Here is a 25746-nt window from a genome sequence, read left to right on the forward strand (position 1 = left end):
TTTTTTCTACCCAGAAAGCCATTTTTCAGAACAAGCCAATTTTAGTCATAGTTACAGATTTACTGTTTGTGTGTTGGCATTATTGGAAATATTGTAGAGCCCAACAGCTTTGTAACATATAAATTAAAGCCAGATTTGAAGGAGTAAATTATTTGCATTCAGCAGATTTGTACCAAGAGCTGGGTGTTTTATATTACATCATTGATGTAAGAGCTCCTTATAAACTAGGAGAGAAGCCAACACAAATGCTTCAGGAAACAAAGTGCCTGATAGAAGATGCCAACTAAGGATCAGACAGGTGTTATTTTAGCTGCCAGAGACAGGAGTCGAAGGTGCATGTTTCCTGCCCTCAAATCCAGAATCAGAAATGGTCTGAAATCTGAAACCTTTTGAGCATGTTTCTGCTTCAGATTTTTGGATTAAGGTTGCCTAATTGGTCAAGCCTGTGCAAATATCCCCAAATCCAGGAAAATCTGAAATCTGAACTACTTTTGGTCCTGAGCATTTTGGATCAGGGGTGCTGCCTATATCTGCAAACAAGCAGATGCTCTGGTTAAAATCTCATGTCTTCCCATTTCAGGAAGCACACTAACCTTGGTGTTGTCCTTGAGGTCCTCTCACTCTGACACCTACATTTAAGCTCACAACAGATCCCCTGGGCATTACCTTAAAATATAGAGATTTATAGAATTCCAGTCCTTCTCACCTTCTCCATGATGTCACATAGTCAAGGCTCTACAGTCTCCCTCAGCACATCTTCCCTACGGATGTCAGAGGGTCACTCCAAGTTGTTACTTGTTGGCTACAGTTTCCAGTGGGTGCCCATCACCCTTAGAATCCAATCTTTTCCCACAGCCTGGTGATTGGGTATCCCCCGCCATCTCTGACTTTATTTCCTGCACATTGCATGTCACTTACTGTAATCATCAGTCCTAGCCTCTTGGCTGTTCCATGCATCTTCCCGTCACAGCCTTGGTACTTGATGCTCCTGCCATCCCCAGTGCTCTTTCTCTGAATGTCTGCATGGCTCGCTCCCTTAGATTATTTCAGTGTCTCACTGAATATCACATCAGAGAAAACTTTCCTGATGACCTAATGTAAAACAGGACACACAGTCATTCTTCATCTTCCTATCTTGTATATGCTCCTTTCTTCATCTCTAGGACCATTTTTACTTTTAGCTTAGCTGCTGCTGCTGCTTGGCTTTTTTTTTTTTTTTATTAATACTGGGAATTGAACAACCCAGGGGCACTCTACCACTGAGCTACATTTAGAGACAGGGTCTTGCTAAGTTGCACAGGCTGGCCTTATACTTGCCATCCTCCTGCCTCAGTACTCCACCACCCCCAAGTACCTGGGATTACAGGCATACACCACTGTGCCAGACCTAGTTTCTTTTTATAAAAGATGATGCCAGGGAGAAAACCATGTTCTGTTTTTTTTTTGTTTTTTTGAAAATCTGTGGAAGCTGTTCAAATCAGGGACTATTAGAAAAGTTTGCTGGGTTCTGTATAAATCCTGGTGGCAGGTTCTACTAGATGCTGTCACTTACTTTTACATAAAATACTTCCCAGAGGACACACATCACACGCATGCACTAGCGCAGGATTGTTCATCCTGGTATTATTGAGTTTGAAAAGTCAGCAACTATTAAACATGCTGGGCGACACACAATAGATATGTCATAATGGCAAAGAGGACCATGGGTTTAAAATGTTTTTTATCTGTACATTCTTGTGAAGTAATGAAAACTTAATAAAATGTCAATGACCAAATATGTCAAAGAGTTACTTCTGAGTGCTTTTTTAGCTTTAGAATTATGCCCTTTATATATTGTTTCAAAAGTAGAGAAAGATGTTATAAACTAATATGTAATGTAAAACAGAGACTGAAATATGTGCATGGGAAAGGGTGGTCTTCATTTGGTCCAAGTTTTGCGTATTATGAATGGTTCCTTCTCTAAATCCCCACAACTGTCCTTGAAGGAAAGTAATGTTATCCATGTTTGACATACGGCAAAGCTCAGTCATAGAAGGTAAGGACTCCTCCCCAGGAGGTGAAAGTTGCTCTTTAGTAAATGGTAGAATTGGATCTGAAGTCCACATGTAGCACAAAGTATGTTATATATTGCCCACAAGAAAAAAAGCAGGAAAATTGTTTTTATACAGCTAATACAAATGTTTCCTGGAGAAATAATACAAATTTATTTTAGAAATATGCAGCACTCAACTCCATTTTCTATTAGCAGTGTTTACCCTTACTTTATAGGTCTCTTCTCATTCATTCTGCGAGAACAAGCAAATCTCATGCATGATGATCCAAAGTGGATAGTCCTGGATGGAGATATTGACCCCACGTGGATTGAATCACTAAATACGGTCATGGATGATAACAAAGTGAGTATACTGCAGTGTCAGTCTTTAAATAACAAACACAGCTCTTGAGAGTATAAAGAGTTCCAGTCACTTGTCAATGTTAATTCCACCTTGTACTTGTTAATCCAGTGCTCTCCTCATGTAATCACTATTTTGATAAATGACATTTTCCTCATATTTCTCTTAATTTCACAAAAATTTAAAGTAACACATTCTCCTTATTACTACAAATTTAACTTCCTTTAAAGTTAGATATATATGTAAGATTTAGTTTCACATTTCACCAGTTTCTAAGAGCTAGGCATACATTATTATATCTTACATGATCTTTGGTTAAATATAGAGTACTTAAGAGTATAAAAGAATGAGTTTGTGCTATATGATAATAGGTGAAGTTAGCTATTGAAATTAGCTAGTTCCTTTTACTTACAGACTGTATTTAAATGTTCCCTAAGCATATTGCCAAGGTTAATCGGTATCCCAGCAAAAGCCAAACATGATGGAACTGGCCTGTGAAATAGCAATTAAGCAATGTGAACTCTATTCTTGGGGACAGGATGGAGAAATCAGTAGCCATCATTTCTCCAGAATAGAATTGGTAACCACCTTACGTTAATAGTGGTTACTGCTTTCTGAACCAATACCTTGTTCATCAGAACACACAGGTCTGAGGTCATCATTCCTGCATGAGTTTCTATAGGACAATGAATAACTGTGGGGTTTCAGATTCTGGAGAATATTTTTTGTGGTCTTCAGGCTGATCATGTCAACTTACATTTTTCTTGGTGGTAATTACTGCAGTTATTCAAAGGTTGGCCTTTACAAGTCCATTTAGGCAATCTTGTTCCTTGAGGGTCAGTCAGACCACCTCAGAGATGAACTTAGGTCTTGATTCTGATGTGCTTCTAACTGGGGATGCTAAGCTTGCAGCCCTTGGCTCTTCCCGTTGGTTGTGGAAGCTAATTTGGCAGCCATTTCTCTTGCTCCGGATGACAGTTTGCCAGTGTTGACTGCTGTGCTGCTCATTCCAGGTGCTGACCCTAGCCAGCAATGAGCGGGTGGCCCTCACTCCCTCCATGAGGCTTCTGTTTGAGATACATCACTTGAGGACAGCGACCCCAGCAACTGTCTCTAGAGCTGGTATTCTATATGTGAACCCACAAGATTTGGGCTGGAATCCGTGAGTCTTTCTTTAATTTCTTTTTTGTTATGGCAAAAAATATATATACTTACCATAAAATTTACCGTTGTTAAGTATACAGTTAGATCAGGGTTGTTAAGTACATTGACCTTGTTGTGTAACCATCACCACCATCCATCCACAGGATATTTTTCAGCTTCCCAAACTGAAACTCTGTAACCATTAAGCAACAACTCACATTCCTCCCTCTCCTTAGCTCCAGGCAGCCTTCATTCTTTGTCTCTGAATTTGATTATTGCAGGTATCTCATGTAAATGGAATCATATACCATTTGTCCTCTTGTGGTGGGTTTATTTCACCAATGTAATTTCCAATTCTTTTAAGGACATACCCAGAAGTAGAATTGCTGGATCATATGTGAATTCTGTTTTTAATTTTTTTCAGAACCTTTCATACTGTTTGCCACAGGGGCTGCACCATTCCACGTTCCTTCCCACAATGCACAAGAAAACTGTATCCAATTTCTCTTCATTCTCACCAATACTAATACTTTTTTTTTTCTTCATCTTTCCTTTTAGTAGCCATGCTAATTGGTGGGAGGTGGTATCTTATTTTCATTTTGATTTGCATTTCTCTAATGATTAGTGATATAGAGCATGTTTCCATGTGCTTACATTTGCTTATCTACTTTGGAGAATGTCAATACAAGTTCCATTTTCATTTTTTAAATCAATCTTAGGTTTCAAAAGCTAAATATTATGATTTTGGGGACGATATTAACAATTAAATTTAAGGCTCACTAGATGACTTTAAATTAGCCCCTGGATGTCTTTATCAGTTTTACTTGAACATTGCCTTGTCCACACACCTTGGATGATACAAACTCAGTAAATATTTGTTGGATTAATGAATAAATAACAGCTTATGTGATGCACTTAAATATAAGTAAATTAATGGGCATATATGTGTTTGTGCACATAATATGCATATATGAGCAGTGGAAATGCTTTGATTAAGGCCAAGTTTTTGTGCCCACTTGCTTACTTTTCAAATACTTACACTTTCCAGTTAGTGCTGGTTGTCACTTGTCACCTGCAGCAGTTCTACTCTGCATTGTAGGAACCACTGAATTCTGCAGGTAACCATGTGCTACCTGGCACATGTACTGTGTCAGATATCTTCTGTGTTCCTTTACAGACATACTCTCCCTTCTCTTCTGCTTGCTCTGTGCCCTGGGAAGCTGTCCCACATGAACTACATCACTGGGCTTCTTGCCCTCTGGCTTCTGGTTTATTTGGCCAATGAGGAGCCCTGGCAGGAAATGAGAGGAAGAGAGGAGGGTGAGGTCAGGCTATTTATTTCCTGGGCTCCCTCCCTGCAGGGTCACATTAGGATACTGTGTCCCTTAACTGCAGGTCACGGCTGCTCTTGAATTTCTCCATGAGGTGCCTTCACTCCAGGTTCTGGTAGACCTCCATTCTCATGACCCAGCAGGCACAGGTGCAGTACCCATTCCTTGTTATCACCCTGTGGTAGTCAGTTTTATGTCACTGTAACAAATTTCAGCTTATGAAAGAGAAGGTGTGGAGCCAGGCGTGGTGGCACATGCCTGTAATCCCAGAGGCTGAGGCAGGAGGATACCGAGTTCCAAGCCAGCCTCAGCAACAGCAAGGCACTAAGCAACTCAGTGAGACCCAATCTCTAAACAAAATATAAAATAATGTGGCTCAGTGGTTGAGTGCCCCTGAGTTCAATCCCTGGTAAGCATCCTCCTCAAAAATAAAAAACAGAAAAGAGAAGGTTTGTTTGACTCATGGTTGCAGAGGTTCCAGTCCTTGATCCCTCGGCCCCTGAGCTTTTCGCCCTGTGGTGAGCAGTGCATCAGGCAACATGTGGTGGAGCAGAACTGCTCACCTCATGGCCAGGATGCCAAAGAAAGAAAGAGACCCCAGTCTTCTTTAAGGGCATGCCCCCAATGCCCTAAAACTTCCCACTGGACCCCCACTAAGTCTTAAATTCCCACCTCCTCCCAGTCGCACCACAGGCTGGGAAGCGAGTCTTTAACACAAGGGCCCTTGGGGGACATTCCAGATCCACACTGCAACACACCCAGGACCTAGCATTCTCCCTTCCAGTTTCTCTACTCCAGCGCCTTCCTGGATCCTCCCCTGTCATCCTCACTTGAGGATGACCTCTGCTTCCTGCCAGATGCCACCTAACATGCTCCTCCTTGTACTGATTTGCTCACGAAAGTCTTCTCTTTTAATTTGATAGCAAAGTAGAACCATGTCCAGGCTCTTCTGTTTTAACAGAGTTACCTGAATGTGGCTGGGGCAGGAGTGGTTTTTAGATGTCTAAAAGCACCTCTTGGAGTTGCTTCTGTGCTGGCTGAAGGAGTCACTCCAGTGTCCCTTGACTCTCCCACACAGAGACCTTGGGCTGTCTGTGCTGGTGGTAGCTTTCACTTCCTTCAGGGGAGTCCCCCACCCCTACTGGGGTGGTCTGATTTCCACAGTGACCTTCACAAAGCCTAGGTCTTCCAATCACATTGTGTGGAGTTTTGTGCTGACAAAAGCTTGGTCTAAATCCCATTTAAAAAAGGACTTTTATCCAGTACATCAAAGTCCCAGGTTGCTGATAGAGGTGTCCAATGTGTATTCTTAGAGGTAAAGAGCTCCCTCTTCACCATTGAACTTCACTTTTTAGAGTTTTTTGTCTTATCTCAAATGAATGGGTAGGTTTTAATTTTCATGTGTGTGACTAAGAGTCTAGCCTAGTTACTTTCGAAAACAATGGGAATCTTCTCTAAAGGATATTTTTACCTCCCATTGCCAGAACATTTCAGTAAGCCCCCAGAAAATGGCTATTTCAGGGTTAGGGTATTTTTTCACTCCATAATTATTGGATAGTTTAGTACCTTATTTTAATGTAATAATGTGATAACTTTGCATGTATTAATTCATTTAGTATCCACTTAACTTCTGAGATCAATTAAATTTATTAACCCAGCTTTCCAAACTAATATCTAGGGTCTCACTTTTCCCAAATCTTTTGTTTCCAAGTATTCAAAACTATAGAAAAATTGAAAAGATGCAAGGTACAACCACAGACCTTATTCCTACAGTCACCACTGTTACCATTTTACATTTGCTTACTCTGTGGCTAATATCCCCTGCCCTCTCCCTCTCTGTCTCCTCTCCCTCCCCCTCCCTCTCTCATAGGCATAGAAATATGTTTTACTAATATTTGCAGAAATATCTGAAAGTAAGTTGGAGATATTAAGATACTTCATCATTTATCTCCTAAAAGCCAATATAGCCTTCTGCATGAACACAATATAATTAACACACCTAAGAAATTTATTCTTAATGTTACCTAATAATCATTTTCAAATGTTGCCAAATATCCCAGTAATTTCCTCTGTCCCCTTTCCTTTTTTTAAATCTAGCATTCGAAGATGATGCATTGTCTCCATTGTCCCCTTGAACCCAGAACACTCCCCCATCTTATTCTTTCATGGCATTTACAGTTTTGGAAAGAACAAGTCAAGTGTCTTAAAGATGTCCCACTAGTGGTTGTAAATGGTGATTTCCTAGCTCAGTCATTCTATTTACATGTATTATGTGACAGTTTGTTGTGAAGAAATTTCTTGGACCTGATTCTCTTCTGTCTTTACTTTCTTCCTATTATTTTCTGTCTGATTTCTTTCTTTTAATTCAGTGGATTATGACCCACTACCAAGATTCTTTTGTATTCTCAATTGTCATAAATTTTGCCAAGAGGATAATCAAGCTAGTCTCATCTGTGTTCTTTTTTTTTTTTTCACTTTTCCTAAGTCTTCAGATATTTTGATGCCTCTGTTTCATCTCAGACTTTCCTCACTTGAGACCCAAATCAACCATTCCTCCAAGGAACTAGAAGGAATGACTTTTAGTAAAAATGGTATTTAGAATCCAAGATCAGTTCATTGCTACCAGTGTGTCATTGTGTCTAGGCTCTTTGAGGAAAAAAAAAAAGTAGGATATATATTTTCCAAGCTTATATTAGAAAGAACTATGGGCAGAAGGACTTATGAAATACTATGTTCCTAATATCCATGTAGGGTACCATTTAGGGAATAAAGATTGTGCCAACATCCCTTAAATTTATTAGAACATTTTTGTTAAAGTGCATACCTGTGATCTCAGTGACTTGGGGGGCTGAGGGAGGAGTATCAGAAGTTCATGGTCAGTCTTACCAACTTAGCAAAGCCCTAAATAATTTAGGAAGACTCTATCTCAAAATAAAAATATAAAAAAAGGGCTGGGGATGTGACTCAGTATTTAAGCACCCTTACATTCAATCCCTAGTATCAAAAACAAACCAAAAAAAATGTGTTTAATTAAAATTCAATGAGCTCCTTCAAATTAATTTCTGTCATACTTTACAGATATGGACCATATCAGATTAAACAACATCCTTAAAATCACATCAGCTGCAGAAATATAATAGTATTTTAAGTCTCAATTCTAAAGAAGTTTACTGGAAGTTTACTCAACAGTACATGTGTCTGTTAGGACCTTAAGAAATGGAGACAGAAGATAATTAAAAGGCAATTTCTGAAGATATAATCAATGATGGATTTTTTTTTCTAATAGAAAGGCATGCAAATATGCAGAAAGGGAAAACAAGCAATAAATTTTAAAATTCAATTGTAATTATATAGTATATAGTATATTAACAGTAGGGATTAAATCCAGGACCTTGTACTTACTAGGCAAATGCCCTACCATGAGCTACATCCTCAGCTCACCCCTCCCCCCATTTTTTGAGTCAAGGTTTCACTAAATAGCCAAGGGTGGCATGAACTTGTGATCTTTCTGCCTCAGTCTCCTGAGTAGCAGAGATCATAGGCACCCACTACTGTGCCCAGCTATAAATTATTGAAATTAAAATTATTTGAAAGTGAGTATCACACATTGCAAATGGGATTTACTAAACTATGTATTCCTTAGTTTGTGCATAACAAAAGGAAAAGGTGGAGCTATATCTGGAATTAGTTTGTTCCAAAAGAGGTTATTAATAACTTTTGAGAGCCACAACTTCAGATCATTACTTTCTTCTATTACTTCAGCTTAAAATGTCCTTTCAGCTTTGTGTGACTAATTCTCTGCCTTGCATCAGATGACATCATTGTTTTCTACACCTGCAATTGCATTCTCTTGTCTTTGAAGAATATATATACTTGTTAGTACACAGATTCAGAAATAAAGGGCATACACTGTGAATCAGCATGCCCTGCTGACTTGGGCCACTCTTCCAGGCCACCGTGAAAAGCAAACCTGAAGCTTGCCATGCAGAGCAGACTCTTTTTTTTTTTTTTTTTGGTACCAGGAATTGAATTCAGGGGCACTAAATTACTGAGCCACATTCCCAGCCCTCAGAGCAGACTCTTAGTCTGATGACTTTGCTAACCTGATTGACAAGATCCAGTTCCAGACCGTTGAGTAATCATTTTAAAAGTTTTTTGAGACCTGGAGATTCTAGTAGCTGATTTCCAAACCTCAGGGATTTAGACTTCATGTAATAAAACTAGAGCTTTTCTGGAGGAGGGAAAAACAATACAGCTGACAGTGTGGACCTCATTCATAAATCCTTCAAAGTCAAACACTCTGTTAGTGACCTAGAAATTGGCATTAAGATGATACATGAAGGGGCATCACTAGGCAGGGATTTCCTGAGGCCACGGTTCCAGTGTGGGCAATCTCTTAGGTATGCAAGGGATAAAAATGCAATTTTAGGATATCATTTTCAATTTTACATTCTATGATAGTGGTACATTTCAGCTGATCATGATCAAATCTATAGCATCTTTTATAAATTAAAAGGAATTTTTTGTGAAATGGAAAGAATTGGAAACAAATACAGGTCTATGTCTTCAGTTTTGCCACTGCTGAAGATAATGGTCTTTCCTTATAAATTTTCTGTCCTTTAAATATCTACTTTTATTCCTAACTCTGAAAGTTTAGCAATAATCTCTCTCTGAAATTTTAAACTGTTTATACTTGTTGAGAATGTTGACATATTATGCACTGTGGCATATTTGACCCCTAAGAGAGGTCACTCATTGTCCTTCTTTTGGGGATCAGAATCTCTTCTTACTAGGTCTCCTGGTTTGGTAGAGCTTGCTTCCTTCATGCCACTTGTGGAGGCCATTTATACAAGATCATCATTTGCTTACGGGTCTGGTCAATTTCCTTTGGGACTTTGGATACTACCACTGTGGCTCAATGAATAGTAATTACCTATCCCTAAATGCAGAAACTTTGGGGCTATTTTTGAGGCTACTACTCCTAGTTATTCTTGCAATGGCCTCTGCTCCCTCACACACTTGGAAGAGATTTGGGGGGAGACAGGACATATATTTTTTATACCAATCACAGCTGCCAATTCCTGTACCCTACCAGACACTACTTCACTCACAATGCACAGAGATGAAGAGGCAAGATCTGAACCCAGCTGCTAATTAGTAACCTTAACTGAGAATTGTTATATGTCAGGTAGTAATCTAAGTACTTTGTACATTTATATTTGTTCAGTTCTCAGAAGATAGTGTTTATTATTATTGTCTCAGCACAGTTAAAAAATGATGGCACTAGGATGACGATTCAGGCAGTCTGAATTTTAGAGTTTTGTCTCCCTGCACAGTCCTCTTCCCCTGCTCCCATGATAAACTGTGGATACCAAGATTCCATTCTGGCAGCTGATGAGCAATAAAAACCTGCTTTGCATTGTTCTGTGGTACCCACTCTCACAGGCATTGAGATAAACTTTATCAAATCACTCTCCTAAATCAAATCACTCTCCTAATCAGACTTCCATGAGAACAATTCCTCTTAGACCTGCAAAAGTTTTGACATCTGACATTTTGTAAGTCTAACCATGATGTAAGATAGTTGACTATTTAATAAACCCTACCATGAAGTGTTGTGGAAAGCAAAGTGAGCTTTTTGTACAGTATTCAAAATGTGAAATCTGATTTGCTGAAAGCAAAGTGTAGCTACATTGGCCTGTGGCCACACTGTCCTCCCAGCTGCAGAGTGTACTTTTTAGCTCTGCTTCCTCCTGGATCAGGACTTCCTCAGTGATTATTTTTCATTTAGCAACTCTTAGTTCACCCCCAGAGACTACTCTGGATGGTACTAAGTCATGTTTGCTGAATTAACACATAGATTATTAATATGTTAGATGTATTTAATGTATCAAAATTAAAATTTTATAAGCTTAAGATTGATATACATACATATGTGAATAAATTTATAAAATCATGAGATCCTACTTCAGAGCCTGTGATTGGAAACACATTATTAGCTATTGGTTGTCAGAAATGTTGAGTCCAGGGGAAAAGGAGGACACTTGAAATTGTCCCTATGGAATTTTTACCTCTTTTGTAACTGATTTCTCATCATTAAATAATTGATGCCAAATTAATCAAGAAAAATGCCTGGCTATTGTCATAAATAAGGCCTCCTCCATGAAAACAGTTTGTCCCTGAGGGAATGACAGACTGCACTTCTTTCTAAATGCTGTATAATGGCCTCCTTTGCCCTCTGTTGTGTTTGGCTTCTAAGTGCTATTAGAAATTTCTTCTGCATTCTTTTCATTAAGTTAAAAATGGCCATTAAAGCAAGTTTTTAAAGGGCCATTTAAAAATATTTCTGCTTTGAGAAACAGAATGACCCCACTAAAGGGATTCCTGAAGTATTGCAGCAAGCTGTGTTAAGGGGAGCTCTGCACGTGGTGAAATTCTGCTTTTCAAGCCTGGTGTTCAGTAAAAGCTTTTCTGTGTGTCTTTTCAGGTATGTGGCCAGTTGGATAGACAGAAGGCAGCATCAATCAGAAAAGGCCAATTTAACTATTCTTTTTGATAAATATGTTCCGGCATGCTTGGATAAGCTGAGAACAAGCTTTAAAACCATCACCTCAATTCCAGAGAATAGCCTGGTGCAGGTTTGTCCTCAGTTACACTATCTGACATCCAGAATCCTGATGGAGCTTGATCAAGACAGTGCATGTTTTTCCTTGCATAGGAAGGTGGAAAGATTTCTGGGATTGTTAGGATGCTCCTACTTCAGACCCAGGTTTCCCTGGAACTTTTTGCAAACCCCTATCACACGCTGTTGCACTGTGTTGTCATTTGGGTTTGTGGTCAGTTTCTCAAGATTGTGAACCAAAGGGCTGAAGCCATATTCATTTTCCTATGCCCAGAGATTTACATAGTTCCTAGCATGTAGCAGGTGCTGAATGTATTAATGGAGTCATCATATTCCTGGAACAGAATTAGAAGAACAAGCAGCTTTAGTTTTCTACTCCTATGTAACTTCCGCAGAGAAGGTTGTTTGGGATTGTTTGTTTTGTTTAGTGCTGCAGATTGAACCCAGGGGCTCTCTGCCTCTGAGATACATCTATAGCCCTTTATATTTTTTACTTTGAGACGGAGTCTTGCTAAGTTGCTAAGGTTGGCCTCAAACTTGTGATCCTTCTGCCTCAGTCTCCAGAGTTGCTGAAAATACAGGTGCACACCTCTGGGGCCAGCCTCAGTATATATTTTGGATAAAATGAATCTGTGCAATTAAAGATGTCCAACAGTGAGTAAGGGAGGGCATCCTAATTTTTTCTCACAGACTTCCCCTTCCCCAAAATATTTCTGATTACATGTCAATCTGCATGAAGATTTTGTAATATTCCTGGGATAATTTTCTGATCCTCCTTGTAAGTCAGCTGGTAAGAGTGAAGGGTATGTATGATTTGTTGTCATGGAAGCAAAAGGAAATAATTTACGGTGCACAGAAATGAAGATTGCTATCATAATCTCAGCGTGAAGAAAAGCTGTCCCCAGCCCTTGGAAATATCCAACTTCACAAAAGGGTCACAATTGAAACCCTTTTTTTTTTTTCCCTTTCCTGCAGGAACAAAATTGGTTTCTAACTACTTTGTTACCACTAAGTTACTGTTACCAAATTTTGTTTGAAGCTAAATTAGAAATAGTGGCAGGAATAATACGAAGGGAAAGTTCAGGTTTTTGGATAATTCACACACCAATTAAGTAAACGATAGTATTCAACAGTAATTATCTGAGGTATAATTTATTTCTGAAAGCAGGTCTGAATTTATTCATAATGAATTAATTATGTGGTTAGCCTAATTAGACTTCCTCTGGTGTAATCCTTGCAGAACCATGATCGTGTTCTTTCTCAAGTTGACTTGTGTATTTGTGCGATTCTCTGGTGTGAACTTTTTCATTCAAGAGTAGTGTGAAAATAGGTCAGTAGGAATTAATGTGACTTTTGCTCTCACTTCTTCCTTTTGTAGTATACAGAAATAGCATTTACCCCTAGCTCCTTGTAAGCTGCTGTCTTATGGAGTAGTTTTCTCTAGTTAGTTATAAGAATTCGAGACCATAGGGTACAAGAGAGTGACTTAAAATGGCTGTCTTTAAGAAATTCCAGTATAGGACAGTTCTTTAAAAAAAAAATTGTTAAAGTATATTAACTCTTTGAGAATGAGGATTAACGTATGATTTTGTTAATTGCTGATGCAGAGCTCAAAGTGTTTTTCAAATTCTATGGGAGAAAATAGAATAATCATATGACTTATTAGAGTGTTCACCTAATAACATCACATTGAGACCATTTGGTCTGTTTAATTATTCCTTAAGACAATGTGATTTTTTTTTTATCTGTCCCTATTTGTGATTTTATTTTATTTTATTTTTAATTTTTTATTGTTGGCTGTTCAAAACATTACATAGTTCTTGATATATCATATTTCACAATTTGATTCAAGTGGGTTATGAGCTCCCATTTTTACCCCATATACAGATTGCAGAATCACATCAGTTACACATCCATTGATTTACATATTGCCATACTAGTGTCTGTTGTATTCTGCTGCCTTTCCTATCCTCTACTATCCCCCCTCCCCTCCCCTCCCCTCCCCTCCCCTCTTCTCTCTCTGCTCCCTCTACTGACATTCGTTTGTCCCCCTTATATTATTTTTCCCCTTCCCCTCACTTCCTCTTGTATGTACTTTTGTATAACTCTGAGGGTCTCCTTCCATTTCCATGCATTTTCCCTTCTCTCTCCCTTTCCCTCCCACCTCTCATCCCTGTTTAATGTTAATCTTCTTCTCATGCTCTTCGACCCTACTCTGTTCTTAGTTACTCTCCTTATATCAAAGAAGACATTTGGCATTTGTTTTTTAGGGATTGGCTAGCTTCACTTAGCATAATCTGCTCTAATGCCATCCATTTCCCTGTAAATTCTATGATTTTGTCATTTTTTAATGCAGAGTAATACTCCATTGTGTATAAATGCCACATTTTTTTTATCCATTCATCCATTGAAGGGCATCTAGGTTGGTTCCACAGTCTAGCTATTGTGAATTGTGCTGCTATGAACATCGAATCAGGCAGTACAGCGATACCAGACTTCAAACTATACTACAGAGCAATAGTAACAAAAACAGCATGGTACTGGTACCAAAACAGGCGGGTGGACCAATGGTACAGAATAGAGGACACAGAAACCAATCCACAAAACTACAACTATCTTATATTTGATAAAGGGGCTAAAAGCATGCAATGGAGGAAGGATAGCATCTTCAACATATGGTGCTGGGAAAACTGGAAATCCATATGCAAAAAAATGAAACTGAATCCCTTTCTCTCACCATGCACAAAAGTTAATTCAAAATGGATCAAGGAGCTTGATATCAAATCAGAGACACGCCATCTGATAGAAGAAAAAGTTGGCTACGATCTACATACTGTGGGGTCGGGCTCCAAATTCCTCAATAGGACACCCATAGCACAAAAGTTAATAACTAGAATCAACAAATGGGACTTACTCAAACTAAAAAGTTTTTTCTCAGCAAAAGAAACAATAAGAGAGGTAAAAAGGGAGCCTACATCCTGGGAACAAATCTTTACTCCTCACACTTCAGATAGAGCCCTAATATCCAGAGTATACAGAGAACTCAAAAAATTAGACAATAAGATAACAAACAACCCAATCAACAAATGGGCCAAGGACCTGAACAGACACTTCTCAGAAGAGGACATACAATCAATCAACAAGTACATGAAAAAATGCTCACCATCTCTAGCAGTCAGAGAAATGCAAATCAAAACCACCCTAAGATACCATCTCACTCCAGTAAGATTGGCAGCCATTAGGAAGTCAAACAACAACAAGTGCTGGCGAGGATGTGGGGAAAAGGGTACACTTGTACATTGCTGGTGGGACTGCAGATTGGTGCAGCCAATTTGGAAAGCAGTATGGAGATTTCTTGGAAAGCTGGGAATGGAGCCACCATTTGACCCAGCTATTCCCCTTCTCGGTCTATTCCCTAAAGACCTAAAAAGAGCATGCTACAGGGACACTGCTACATCGACAATGTGATTTTTACTTGGAGCAAAACCCTGAGGTTTTTCTTGATAACAAATTGATGAGTTCTATTAAAAGATTGTTTCAAATTGGTAAACATGGACAATGTAAAACAGAAATCAAGCAAGAAGATTTAACAATATAACAGTTCTCAATTGTTTAAAAAAAAAAAAAAAAATTTCCCCATCTTTCATGGCTAGAAAAGAAAAATTCAGCCAGGTATGATGACACATGCCTTTAATCCCAAAGACTTGGGAGGCTGAATCAAGAGGATCGAAAGTTCAAGACCAGCCTTAACAACTTACTAAGGACCTGTCTCAACAACTTACTAATGACCTATCTCAAAATAAAAGGGACTGCAGATGTGTCTCAATGGTTAAGCATGCCCAGGTTTGATCTCTGGTGCAAAACAAAACAAAACAAAACAAAACAAAAAAACAATGCTGAGCTTGCATTACTGTGTAGGTTTGTGATAGTGATCAAATTCTGTTGTTGCCTCCAAAAACTGGGACAAGAATTTCTTTGATTTTTTAGGGTCTGTAACAATGCTAATTAAAGAGAACCATTTTGTGTTTTAGGAAACTAGCCCTAAATTTGTCTAACTCTGGTTATATTTCATATGGTAAAGCTTTTTGCTGCAGTACTGAAGGGATTGCTGTGAACATGCTTCACCTGCAGAGTTTGAAGAACAAGTTCCTGAACAGCATTTCTTCCAAGGTTAAATGTACTCCGCTGTCCAAAAAATGCCACTGGCAAGACTGCCAGTCCAGCTTTCTAAATTTATGACACCAGGTGGAAAAAATGGCTGCCAAAGCCAGAGAAAAGTGGGTTTCCTAGGGTCCCCAGGAGGATAGGTTTAGCAATGCCTGCCTGTCTACTGGAATCTTAAAGATTCATCCCCAACTATATTACAGATCATCACTTACCTATGAGGAAAGATGATAGATAGATAGATAGATAGATAGATAGATATACATACATACATACATACCAGGATTGAACTCTGGGGCACTTGAGCACTGAGTCACATCCCCAGCCCTATTTTGTATTTTATTTAGAGACAGGGTCTCACTTAGTTGCTCAGCACCTTGCTTTTGCTGAGGCTGGCTTTGAACTTGTGATTCTCCTGCTTTAGCCTCTGGAGCCGCTGGGATTACAGGTGTGCACCATCGTGCCTAGCTTCAATATAGTTTTAAGTGAGAAAGCAAATTACAGAGTACCATGTTACTTATGAATCCCTATTTATAAAGAATGAAAATAGACAAATGTTCATTATTATTTTTCTCCTAGTTCATATATTTTCCTGGTTTATCCAGTGATTATTAATTTTAAATTTTTGTTTTTGAATAATTTCTTTTTACTTAGAGTATTAAATTGACTAAAAGTGATTTTAAAAATTGGAGGATTGACTTAGATGCCCAAGGCAATAATTTTTCTTTCTCCCAATGTTGAAAGCCACAGAGTTCTGAAAAATTATATAATCTCCTAAGGATAAAGTGGAGTTGTAATAAGAAGTCTTTTGAATCCATTAAAAAAAAAAAAAACTCTTTGCCCCAAATGAATGGTTGTTTCTTTTTCTTTAGACCATTTGCACTCTTTTGGAGTGTTTGTTGACTCCTGAAAATGTACCTTTGGATAGCCCAAAAGAAGTTTATGAAGTCTATTTTGTCTTTGCTTGTATCTGGGCTTTTGGAGGCACCCTGTTTCGAGATCAGGTATGTTGAGAAATGGTTTATAGGCCCAGTTTTTCTTGCAGGGTTGGGGGTTGATATGTGGTTCCTATTGTTTTGTAATGCTGTGGTAACTCTTCTCTGCTTGCCTTGCCTTGCCTTTTCCTGAGTCTGTGCATTCTGGAGGCAATCCCAGGCAGGCAGGCAGTTGTCACCTCAGCTGACAGTGCAAGCCCATATCCTTCAGCCCAGCTCACCCCTCTGAGCTTGAGGCTGTGTGTCCACCTGCCTCCAGAGCATCACAGCTGCTTGCTGATCCACAGACCAGCCACACTCTGTGCCTGTCACACACCCCTTCCTCTAGCCTACACCCAAATCTGCCCCTTCTCGTCAATCTCTTTTCACCTTAGTGATATATTCCTTTGAGTTGCTCTAGTTAAAAATGTGGGAAAATCACCATTCATTTTTTCCACATCCCGTGATCTCAGGATCTTTCAGTTTCTCTTACAAAATAGCTGCTGAATCTGTCCCTTCACTATCATTTGTATAGCAAAAACGCAGGAGTCAGTCATCTTTAGATTGTGCCAAGTTCTCACAGTAGCTTACCTCAGGCTGCCATAACAAATACCTTAGTGTGGCCAAAACAACAAATTGATTTCTCACCATGCTGGAGGCTGGAATTCCAAGATCACGGTGCCAGCGTGATTGGGTTTTATTGAGGACTATCTTTCTGGCCTCTTCTCTGTGTCCTCATGTGACAGAGGCAGCAATTTCTGCTGGCTCTTCTTACAAGATACTCATCCCATCATGACCTCATCTAAATTTAATCATCTCCCAGAGGCTCCGTCTCCTAATACCATTGTGTGGGCAGTTGGGGCTTCTGCATCTGAATTGGCAGGGTGGGGCAGCAGCAGTGGTGGTGGTGACTCAGTGCATGGCATAGAGTAACCTTCAGATAGGGCTCCCTGTTTCTAGTTGCTCCCACAGAGGATCTTTCCCAGGATAATCATCTCTGAATCATTGTCAACCTTGCACCAGTTTCTTTCATTGGTCTTTCCTTCAGCTTCAAGTAAATCTATCCTGTCTGCACCCTTTTTTTTTTTTTTAATTTTTTCTTGGCTTCTGAGTTCCAGTGGGAAACACTTAAAGTAAAATTTTGCATAAACACATACACTCCATATACACAAATAGCCTAATTTACAAAAGTGAAAGAAACAGGCAGGTCTCATCTCCACTATCCACCTCCGTGTGGATTTCTCTCATGTCATCTTTATGTAAGTCTTCAAAGTATCCTCATTGTGCAGATCAAGGTCAGCTCAGGGGGTGAAGTACCTTGCTCAATGTACCACTGATGGGAAATGGTAGCAGCAGCATTTCCATCCAAGTTTGCTTTCCCCAATGGCCACATCTTCCAGGGTACCTCAGAACATATCATGGTCATTGTGCTTCCATGCATAACCCTGAATCTTCACATAAAAAACAGAGGGCACACAGTTTTCAGGCATCCCAAGTCTTTCCAAATGTGAACAGGGAAATTATATTGGAAGGCATCACACCAACAGTGACCCACATTTCTGTTGGTTTACTTGCTCTAGGTGCTAAAATAAAGGGCTGATGTAATCTCTGGGTCAGTTCTGCTTCTTGTCACTTAGTTACCATAACTTATAAATAAACTTGGTATTCATTTGGCTGTGTGGATCTTATAACAACCCTTGTCAGAAGTTAAATTCCCTTCTGTAATCTCCAAGTGCTTCCTAGCTTATAGTGGCCAATGCTACTTGTAGAAGGGTCATGGTACCTGCTTTCTCCTGAATTCATTGGCTTAGCCTCTGCTTCCATCCGTGCACCCCCATGTCTTCCCAGTAAACTCTGATCATGGAGTTCATAATTGTTTTCTTCCCCACTATAGAAAAATAAAGTGTTTTAGTTTATGAATGAATTGATAAAATGAATGAATGAATTGATAAAAATTTTTCACCGAAATAATTTTGATGATGAAATTGTTAGGTGAAGCAAATTTCTTCCTCCAGAAAAGGGTGCCAGGCAAGCGATAGTCCATGAATTAAGATCAAATTAGTTTGCTTTGGTGTAAGACCAATTTTTTTAGGGTGATAAAATATCTCATGCTACCATCTGAAAATAATGCGAGTCTAAACTCATTAACTTGTCAATGGCAGAGGGTTGGAGAATGAGCTGGGCAGGTTTAGAAGGTGGAAGGAGAGGCCCTCCTTGCAAAGACTCTAAGAGTGGGCCATAGTTCCAGGACATAGAGTCATCAAAGCAAAAACAAATTTAAGAATTTTTTCTGGGAGTTGAGGTCTTAGATAAGATTGTTAAAGCAGTGGACTTAGATAATGCTTTTGGATTTTACCAAAATTCACTAGGTCAGTCCATCTTATGGACTGGGTTGCTCGGCCAGGTCACCCTCTGGATTTACAAGGGTTTTGACTGTTATTGGCACACAGATGCCATTTCCTTTCCTTTATTGTCTAAATCCTCATCTAGCAACAGAAATCTATTTTACCTATCATTGTATAAAAATAAGTATGTTTTAGTCAAGAAAACTGCCTGGAAGTTGGGAACTGGTCTCAGGATTTCAGCCAGACCTCTTACCCTGGGCCTTACTTTAAACAAGCCATGCCTTCCTCCATTTCTCTCTCCTTCTGCAGAGGTTCTCAGGTACAGAATTTCAAAGATCAACAAAGTTTCAATATTGTTTTGTTGGAATGACACAGGATTGCTAGCCATTTACTTTTTGTTTGTTTTAATTTATATATCCATTTACTTTTTAAGTAAAGGCATATATAAAATTCCTATTTAGTGGTACCATTGTTTTGTTTAAAAAAAAGTTTTAACAACAAAAGGACTAAGGAATCTATAAACTCAGAGTAAAGGATAGTATTTTAATCAATCTTACCAATTTTTTAAAAGTACTCCTTTTTTCTTATTCTTCTCATTTTCCCATCAATTGGTGTGAACATGGGTATAAATCAATACCAGCACTTCATAACCACTGTCCTGTGGTACCTGGCATAGTAATTTGCACAGTAACTCATTGAATAACTGAGGTCCACCTAACTATCTTGCTTTCTAAGTTAATAACTATTCCACTGTGTTTGTACCTCATGGATATGTGGCAATTACAGCTTTCTACCCCTGTGGCAGTAGCACTCATCATGACTAATATCTAGTTATTTATTAAACTTGGTGAGTTTCTCAGTTCCATTCCAGAAGTTTCCTTTGTGAATATTCTTCTGTGTACAGCAAACCCTGTATTGAGCAGGCTTTGTAGGGGCTTTGGTGTTTTCAAAATTACCTTTAAAGCTGCAATAAAGATTTCTCTTGCTCTGCTTAGCTTTCTGACTATCCAGCCAACTTCAGCCGGTGGTGGCACAAAGAGATGAAAGCAGTGAAGTTTCCATCCCAGGAGACAATCTTTGATTATTATCTGGACCACAAAACTAAGAAATTTTTGCCTTGGGCTGACAAAATCCCCCAGTTTACCATGGATCCAGATGTACCTCTGCAGGTGGGTGTGTGCTACAGCAGTATTTGAGCCCTTTTGTAAAAAATCTTTCTTTCTTGCCAGATGGATAAATTATTATTGTGTTGATATGCTCAGCATATAACATTTTTCTCAGAAGAATCTTAAGTACAGGAATGATTAGTGAGAGAGGCTTTTATTTCTGCAATATCCTTTTTTCTCCCAGTTTATTTCAACTTAATTCTGTTAACAGCTTTTTTCTTTTTTTTTTCTTTTTTTTTTTTTTTTAGTTTTCCTAGAGACTTCAAGCGTTTTGTAAAAATTGGAGTCCTTGTTCTGTTAATTCTCTGGTTCTTATATCTGACCTTGCATTAATCTCTTAGCACTTTTCAAATACAGCTTTCATCTTTTACTTCCCCCTGTGAGCCATAAAATAAATACATTTAATCTTAATGTGGTTGTTTTAGATTCCCAAGACAGCTGACAAATCCAAATGAATCTTGTTTTCTTCTTTCTCTGAGATCGAGTTATTCTTTGACCCTCTTCTTATTCTACTTTCATGGGTTTTTTTCCCCATTTTATTTAATATTTTTCTCAAAATCATGTCATTCTGATTCATCTTGGAGTTTTATCATTTCAAGCAACACCGTATGTATAGAATACAGTTTGTATCAGAAAGCACCAAGGGTCACATCACAGAAAATCCAAAGTGTTTGTTTGCTGGAGCTGGGACTAGTACTACAAACTAAATGGGACCCCAGGAACCCTTGGCTCAGCTCTGGAGGCTGGAGATTCGGGTTCAGAGTGTTAGTGGGGTGGTTCCTTCTGAGAGCTGTGAGGCCCCTCTTTGGGCTACGGATGTTTGCCAGCTCCCTGGCAATGGTAGCTCAACACCAGTCCTCAACTGACCTTTTCCGTGTGTGTGTGTGTGTGTGTGTGTGTGTGTGTTCAAATCTGCCAGTTTGCACCACTAGTCATTGTGTTAGGAGCCTCCTTAGGTTAGTTCACTAGAATTAGTATCATTTATTCAATAACAACATTACACGCTGAGCAGCTTAAATGATGGAAATTTATTTTCTCATCATTCTGGAGGCTGAAAGTCCAAATGAGCTTGTTGGAGGTTTTGTTTTTCCTCTCCTGCACTTGCATGTCCACACATGGTCTTTTCTCTGGGTGCACATCTTTGCACACTGCCTCGTCTCCCCCATGTCCATATCTCCTCCACATTAGCACTTCAGTCACATTGCATTAGGGTTTACCCTGTGGCCTCATTTTAAGTTAGTTGCCTCTTCTAAGGGTCCTGTCTCCCAATAAGTCACATTCTCAGGTACTGGGAGTTAAGCCTTCAACATGTAAATTTTAGGAAGACAAAGCTATGTCCTTTGAGTCTTCAAAATTCATGTCCTTCTAATGTGCAAAATATATTCACCCATCCTAACTGCCCCAAAGACTTTCCCCCTTCCAGCCTTAACTGTAAGTCTCACACCTTAGCCTGTGAAATTGGAGAAGTTATCTGCTTACAAAATACAACAGTGGGCAGGCATAGGATAGACATCTTTGTTCCAAAGGAAAAAAATCAGAAGGTAGACAGGGGTTATAGTTTCCCAAAATGTTTAAAACCTAGTAGAGCAACTTCAGTTAGATTGTTACAACTGAGAATAATCCTCTTTGGCTCAAGACCCACTGAGAAGTTAGCCCTACCTTCTGGGCCCATTATGGGGGTAGTGTTGTCCCTCAGCTCAGTCCAACGTTCCAGCCCCACCCCCATAGCCCTATCCCGTAGTCCTTCCCCGAGGCCCTGGTTTGTAGCCTCTAGGCCCACTGAAGCCAGAGAAGGGGCCCACCTTCTGAAACTGAGGAGACAGCCTTATCCTCCAGGGCTGTGCCTTTTGGGCTCAGGTGGCAGTGCTACCCTTTTAAATCTCTTAATTAACTTTGGGGTCATTTTCCCCTTTTCTAAAAAGATAACACATGATTGTAGTCAGATGGCTTTTTCCTGTAGAAGTCCCATGACCCCATGACCTTCCCCAATTTTGTCCTGTCTCTATCCCCTTTAAGCTGAGAGACCAGGATCCCCAAATTACCTTCAAGAGCCTGCCCCCAGTGACCTGAGGACATCCCACTAGGCCTTATTTCTGAGATTCAACCACTGTTCAGTACTGCCACACTGTAACCTGGCCTTCAGCATGGACCTTTGGGGACCATTGATGAAAGCAAGAGGTGGCTTGGATAAAGTAGGAACTCTGCCAGGAGGGAAAAAGTAGGAGGCAACTAATGATGTCCCTTAAGTCTACTTTATGTATTTTGAAATCTTCAAACTACCTGAATTTTAGTTACTCAGCAATATTATCTAGCTAATTGAAGATTGAGAACATGATAGAATCAATCAAAAATACTGAAGAAGTTAAAATTGGTATCATGAAGTTGGTGCACCTTATCAGTTAGCATCATTTATTCAACAGAGAGCTATCCTCACAGTCCTCACAGCTGTCCTCACACCTAGCAGTCTTACTCTGGACACAGTTGTACCAAATGTATTTATTGGGTTAACAGACTCTTAATGTGTTAGAAGAAAACTTGGAGGCCTGGCACAGTGGTGCGTGCCTGTAATCTCAGTGGCTGAGGAGGCTAAGGCAGGAGGATCTGTGAGTTCAAAGCCAGCCTCAGCAAAAGTGAGGCGCTAAGCAACTCAGTGAGACGCTGTCTCTAAATAAAATACAAAATAGGGCTAGGGATGTGGTTCAGTGGTTGAGTGCCTCTGAGTTCAATCCCTGGTACCCAAGAAGAAAACCATGGAAATCGGTAATAATAAGTCCCCACTAGGCCTCTCATAAGTGCTTTAAATAGATTAACTAATCTTTACAGTAACTAATCTTTACAGTAACCTTTGCTAGCCCTTTTCTTACATATGGAAAATAGGAAGAGATTAAGAAATCAGTCCATAGCTATGCTGGTAGTGGATATAGAATAACCAATGATCTTAGTTTGCCTGAGACTGTGGGAGTTTCAGAACACTAAATTTGAATTTTATTTATTTATTTTTGGTACTGGGATTAAACCAGGGGTACTTAACCAATGAACCCCAACCCCTTTTTATTTTTTATTCTTAGATGGGGTCTTACTAAATTACCTAGGGCCCCACTAAGTTGCTAAGGCTGGGTTTGAACTTGTTATCCTTCTGCCTCAGCTTTCTGGGATAGATAGGGAACCACTGGGATTACAGGCATGCACCACTGCACCAGGCTAGATTTGAAATTTTAAAGTAGGAAATTCTGGGCAAACTAAGAAGAGTTGGTCACACTGTAACAGCAGATCAGATTTGAACCCAGACAGTTCTGCTCCAGAGTTGATGTTCTGAAGGGCATTCTATGTAGAGGGTAAGATGTTGATTAGGCCCTGACTGACTCAGGTCGGAATCCAAGTACCACTTCCTAGCCAGCTGTGCTAGTCACTATCACCAGTTACTTATGTTCTCTAAGCTTGTGCTTCATCATCTCTGAAGTGGAAATAATAACAAAAATCTCCCCTTAGTACCTGTATCATGTGACAAGATACATGTAAACTTTCTAGCATACATTGAGCTCTACTAAGTGTTAACTATTAGAACTAACATGTGAAGAAAAGAGCCAATAGCCAAAGTGGAAAGCAAATGATGATAACTGAGACCAAGAAAGGAGAAAAAAATATAAACTGTGCCTCTAAAGAAAAGGAAAAAAAAAAAGACCTTTTTAATGTGGCACAGAACTGACTAGCTTCCAGTAGGCCCTATGTACCACTGAGATAAAAAGAGTTCTAGACTTAATGTTCATGTCATGATTCAATTTGGAATGATGCAGTTGCTATTCAGTGTATTCGAACCCAATGACGAACTGTATGCATTATACTTAACACCTATTTCTTGTGAACAGTATAAATCCTGCTAGTAGTTTTTCCGTTTTATTTTGGTCTCTGTTTTAGTCAGCTTTTTTGCTGTTGTGACTGAAAACCTCACACAAACAATTTAGAGGAGGAAAAGTTTACTTGGGGGCTCATGGTGTCAGATGTCTCAATCCATAGACAGCAGACTCCATTCCTGAGGGCTCAGGGTGAGGCTTAATATTGTGGTGGAAAAGGGTGTTGGAGGGAAGCAGCTCACATGATGATCAGAACGCAGATAGAGATTCCACCTGCCAAATACAAATATATACCCCAAAGCCACTCCCTCAATGCCCCACCTCCTCCAGCCACACCCTACATGTCTTCAATTACTACTCATTTACTTCCATCCAGTGATGATTTCACTGTTTGGATTAAGGCTCTCGTAACCTGATCGTTTCTCCTCTAAACCCTTTTGCATTGTCTTACACATGAGCTTTCGGGGGACACTCACATCCAAACTATAATAGTCTATGCAGCCAAACCGTCAGCTTTTAGTCCCTGCACAGAATTACATTGCCTGCAGTCGACATCTGCTTACCCCTTTGTCCTGATCTTGCTTGTTAATCCATGTTCCCTGAGTCTAATTGTTCTTGGTGGTTTTCCTTTTGTTGAATTCCTGCAAGCCACTTTGAATTCCCTGTGAAACAATATGGTATATGAGTAAATTAATAGCCAATTTTCAAATGTAAAAAATCAAGCTTTAACTTTTAACAAGGTAATACATAGTAAGTTTCAGAAGTTCTTCAGCTTCCTGGCTCTTCCACTTGAAAGCCTCTTCCACCTTCAACCACTCTCTCCCCACTCTGACCCTCTTTGGCTGGATTGTGCCATTTAATCTAACTGGGCCAAGGCATTGCCAGTTTCTGAATAGTGGTGGCCAGCTTCTGGAATGTTCATTGTATTTCCTTCTGTGCCTCAGACGAGGTTGGGGGGAAGGTAGATATCCTGTGATAGAGAGCTTTATCGGGTAAAAATTGGTTCAAAAAATATACATCATTTGCTTATGTTGTGGCGCCTGGATGTCCTCGCCAGTTGTTCTCCAGCTGAGATGTCTGAAGGCTGGCAATTCAAAACTGAAAATTGGATGAAATCTCTCCCCACAGGCTGTTAACTTGAACTAACAATTCTTTGCATCTCAACTCTAAAGTGACTATGTAAGGTCAGATGTAAAATTTTGAAATGCTTGTCTCTGTCTGACCTTTCTCTCATTCTGGTGTCTACCCCTCCTTCATAGAAAGTTCTGGTTCACACATCAGAGACAACCCGTCTTAGGTATTTCATTGAGTTGTTGCTCAAGAAAGGAAAACCACTCATGCTGGTTGGAAATGCTGGAGTGGGAAAAACGGTCTTTATGAGTGGAACACTGGCGAGCCTTTCTGAGGAATTCCTAGTATCCCGCGTGCCGTTCAACTACTACACGTCGTCTGCAGCCCTGCAGAGTGAGTGCTTCTCCTGCTACATAACAGGGGTGCAGATGTGAGTGAGAGGTAGAGATTGGCTATTAGCACGAGGAGTAGAAAGAGCTCTAGTTGCAGTGTACTTTGAAAGAGAGTTAGGATTTCAAATGTTTGAGGTCATACACAGGCAAAGAAGAAATCTGGAAGGATCTACTTAAGTAAAGACATGGAAGAGAAAATTGTGAGATAAATTCAGTGAATGTGGAAGATGACTGAAACATAGTAGGCAGAAGATGAGGAAAGACTAGAGTACAGAGTGGGGGTTTTGACGTACA

General features: G+C 39.6%; 1 protein-coding gene across 5 annotated transcripts in view; it reads left to right on the forward strand.

The window, feature by feature from the left end:
- Window positions 1-25746, forward strand: part of Dnah11 (dynein axonemal heavy chain 11) — a 331880-nt gene that overhangs the window by 156243 nt on the left and 149891 nt on the right. For all 5 annotated transcript variants that reach the window (XR_009228549.1, XM_046463517.2, XM_058585343.1 and 2 more), the window contains 6 exons: window positions 2269-2396; window positions 3407-3555; window positions 11355-11505; window positions 16526-16657; window positions 19968-20141; window positions 25249-25453. Coding sequence is in view for 4 of the 5 variants with exons in the window: in XM_046463517.2 (XP_046319473.1) it covers window positions 2269-2396; window positions 3407-3555; window positions 11355-11505; window positions 16526-16657; window positions 19968-20141; window positions 25249-25453 (939 nt within the window). In the remaining variant the exon portion in view is untranslated. The remainder of the gene's footprint in view (window positions 1-2268; window positions 2397-3406; window positions 3556-11354; window positions 11506-16525; window positions 16658-19967; window positions 20142-25248; window positions 25454-25746) is intronic.

The sequence above is a fragment of the Marmota monax genome, unplaced genomic scaffold (assembly GCF_021218885.2).
Source record: "Marmota monax isolate L192 unplaced genomic scaffold, Marmota_monax_Labrador192_F-V1.1 WCK01_AAM20220418_F8-fsc00057, whole genome shotgun sequence".
Classification (NCBI taxonomy): domain Eukaryota; kingdom Metazoa; phylum Chordata; class Mammalia; order Rodentia; family Sciuridae; genus Marmota; species Marmota monax.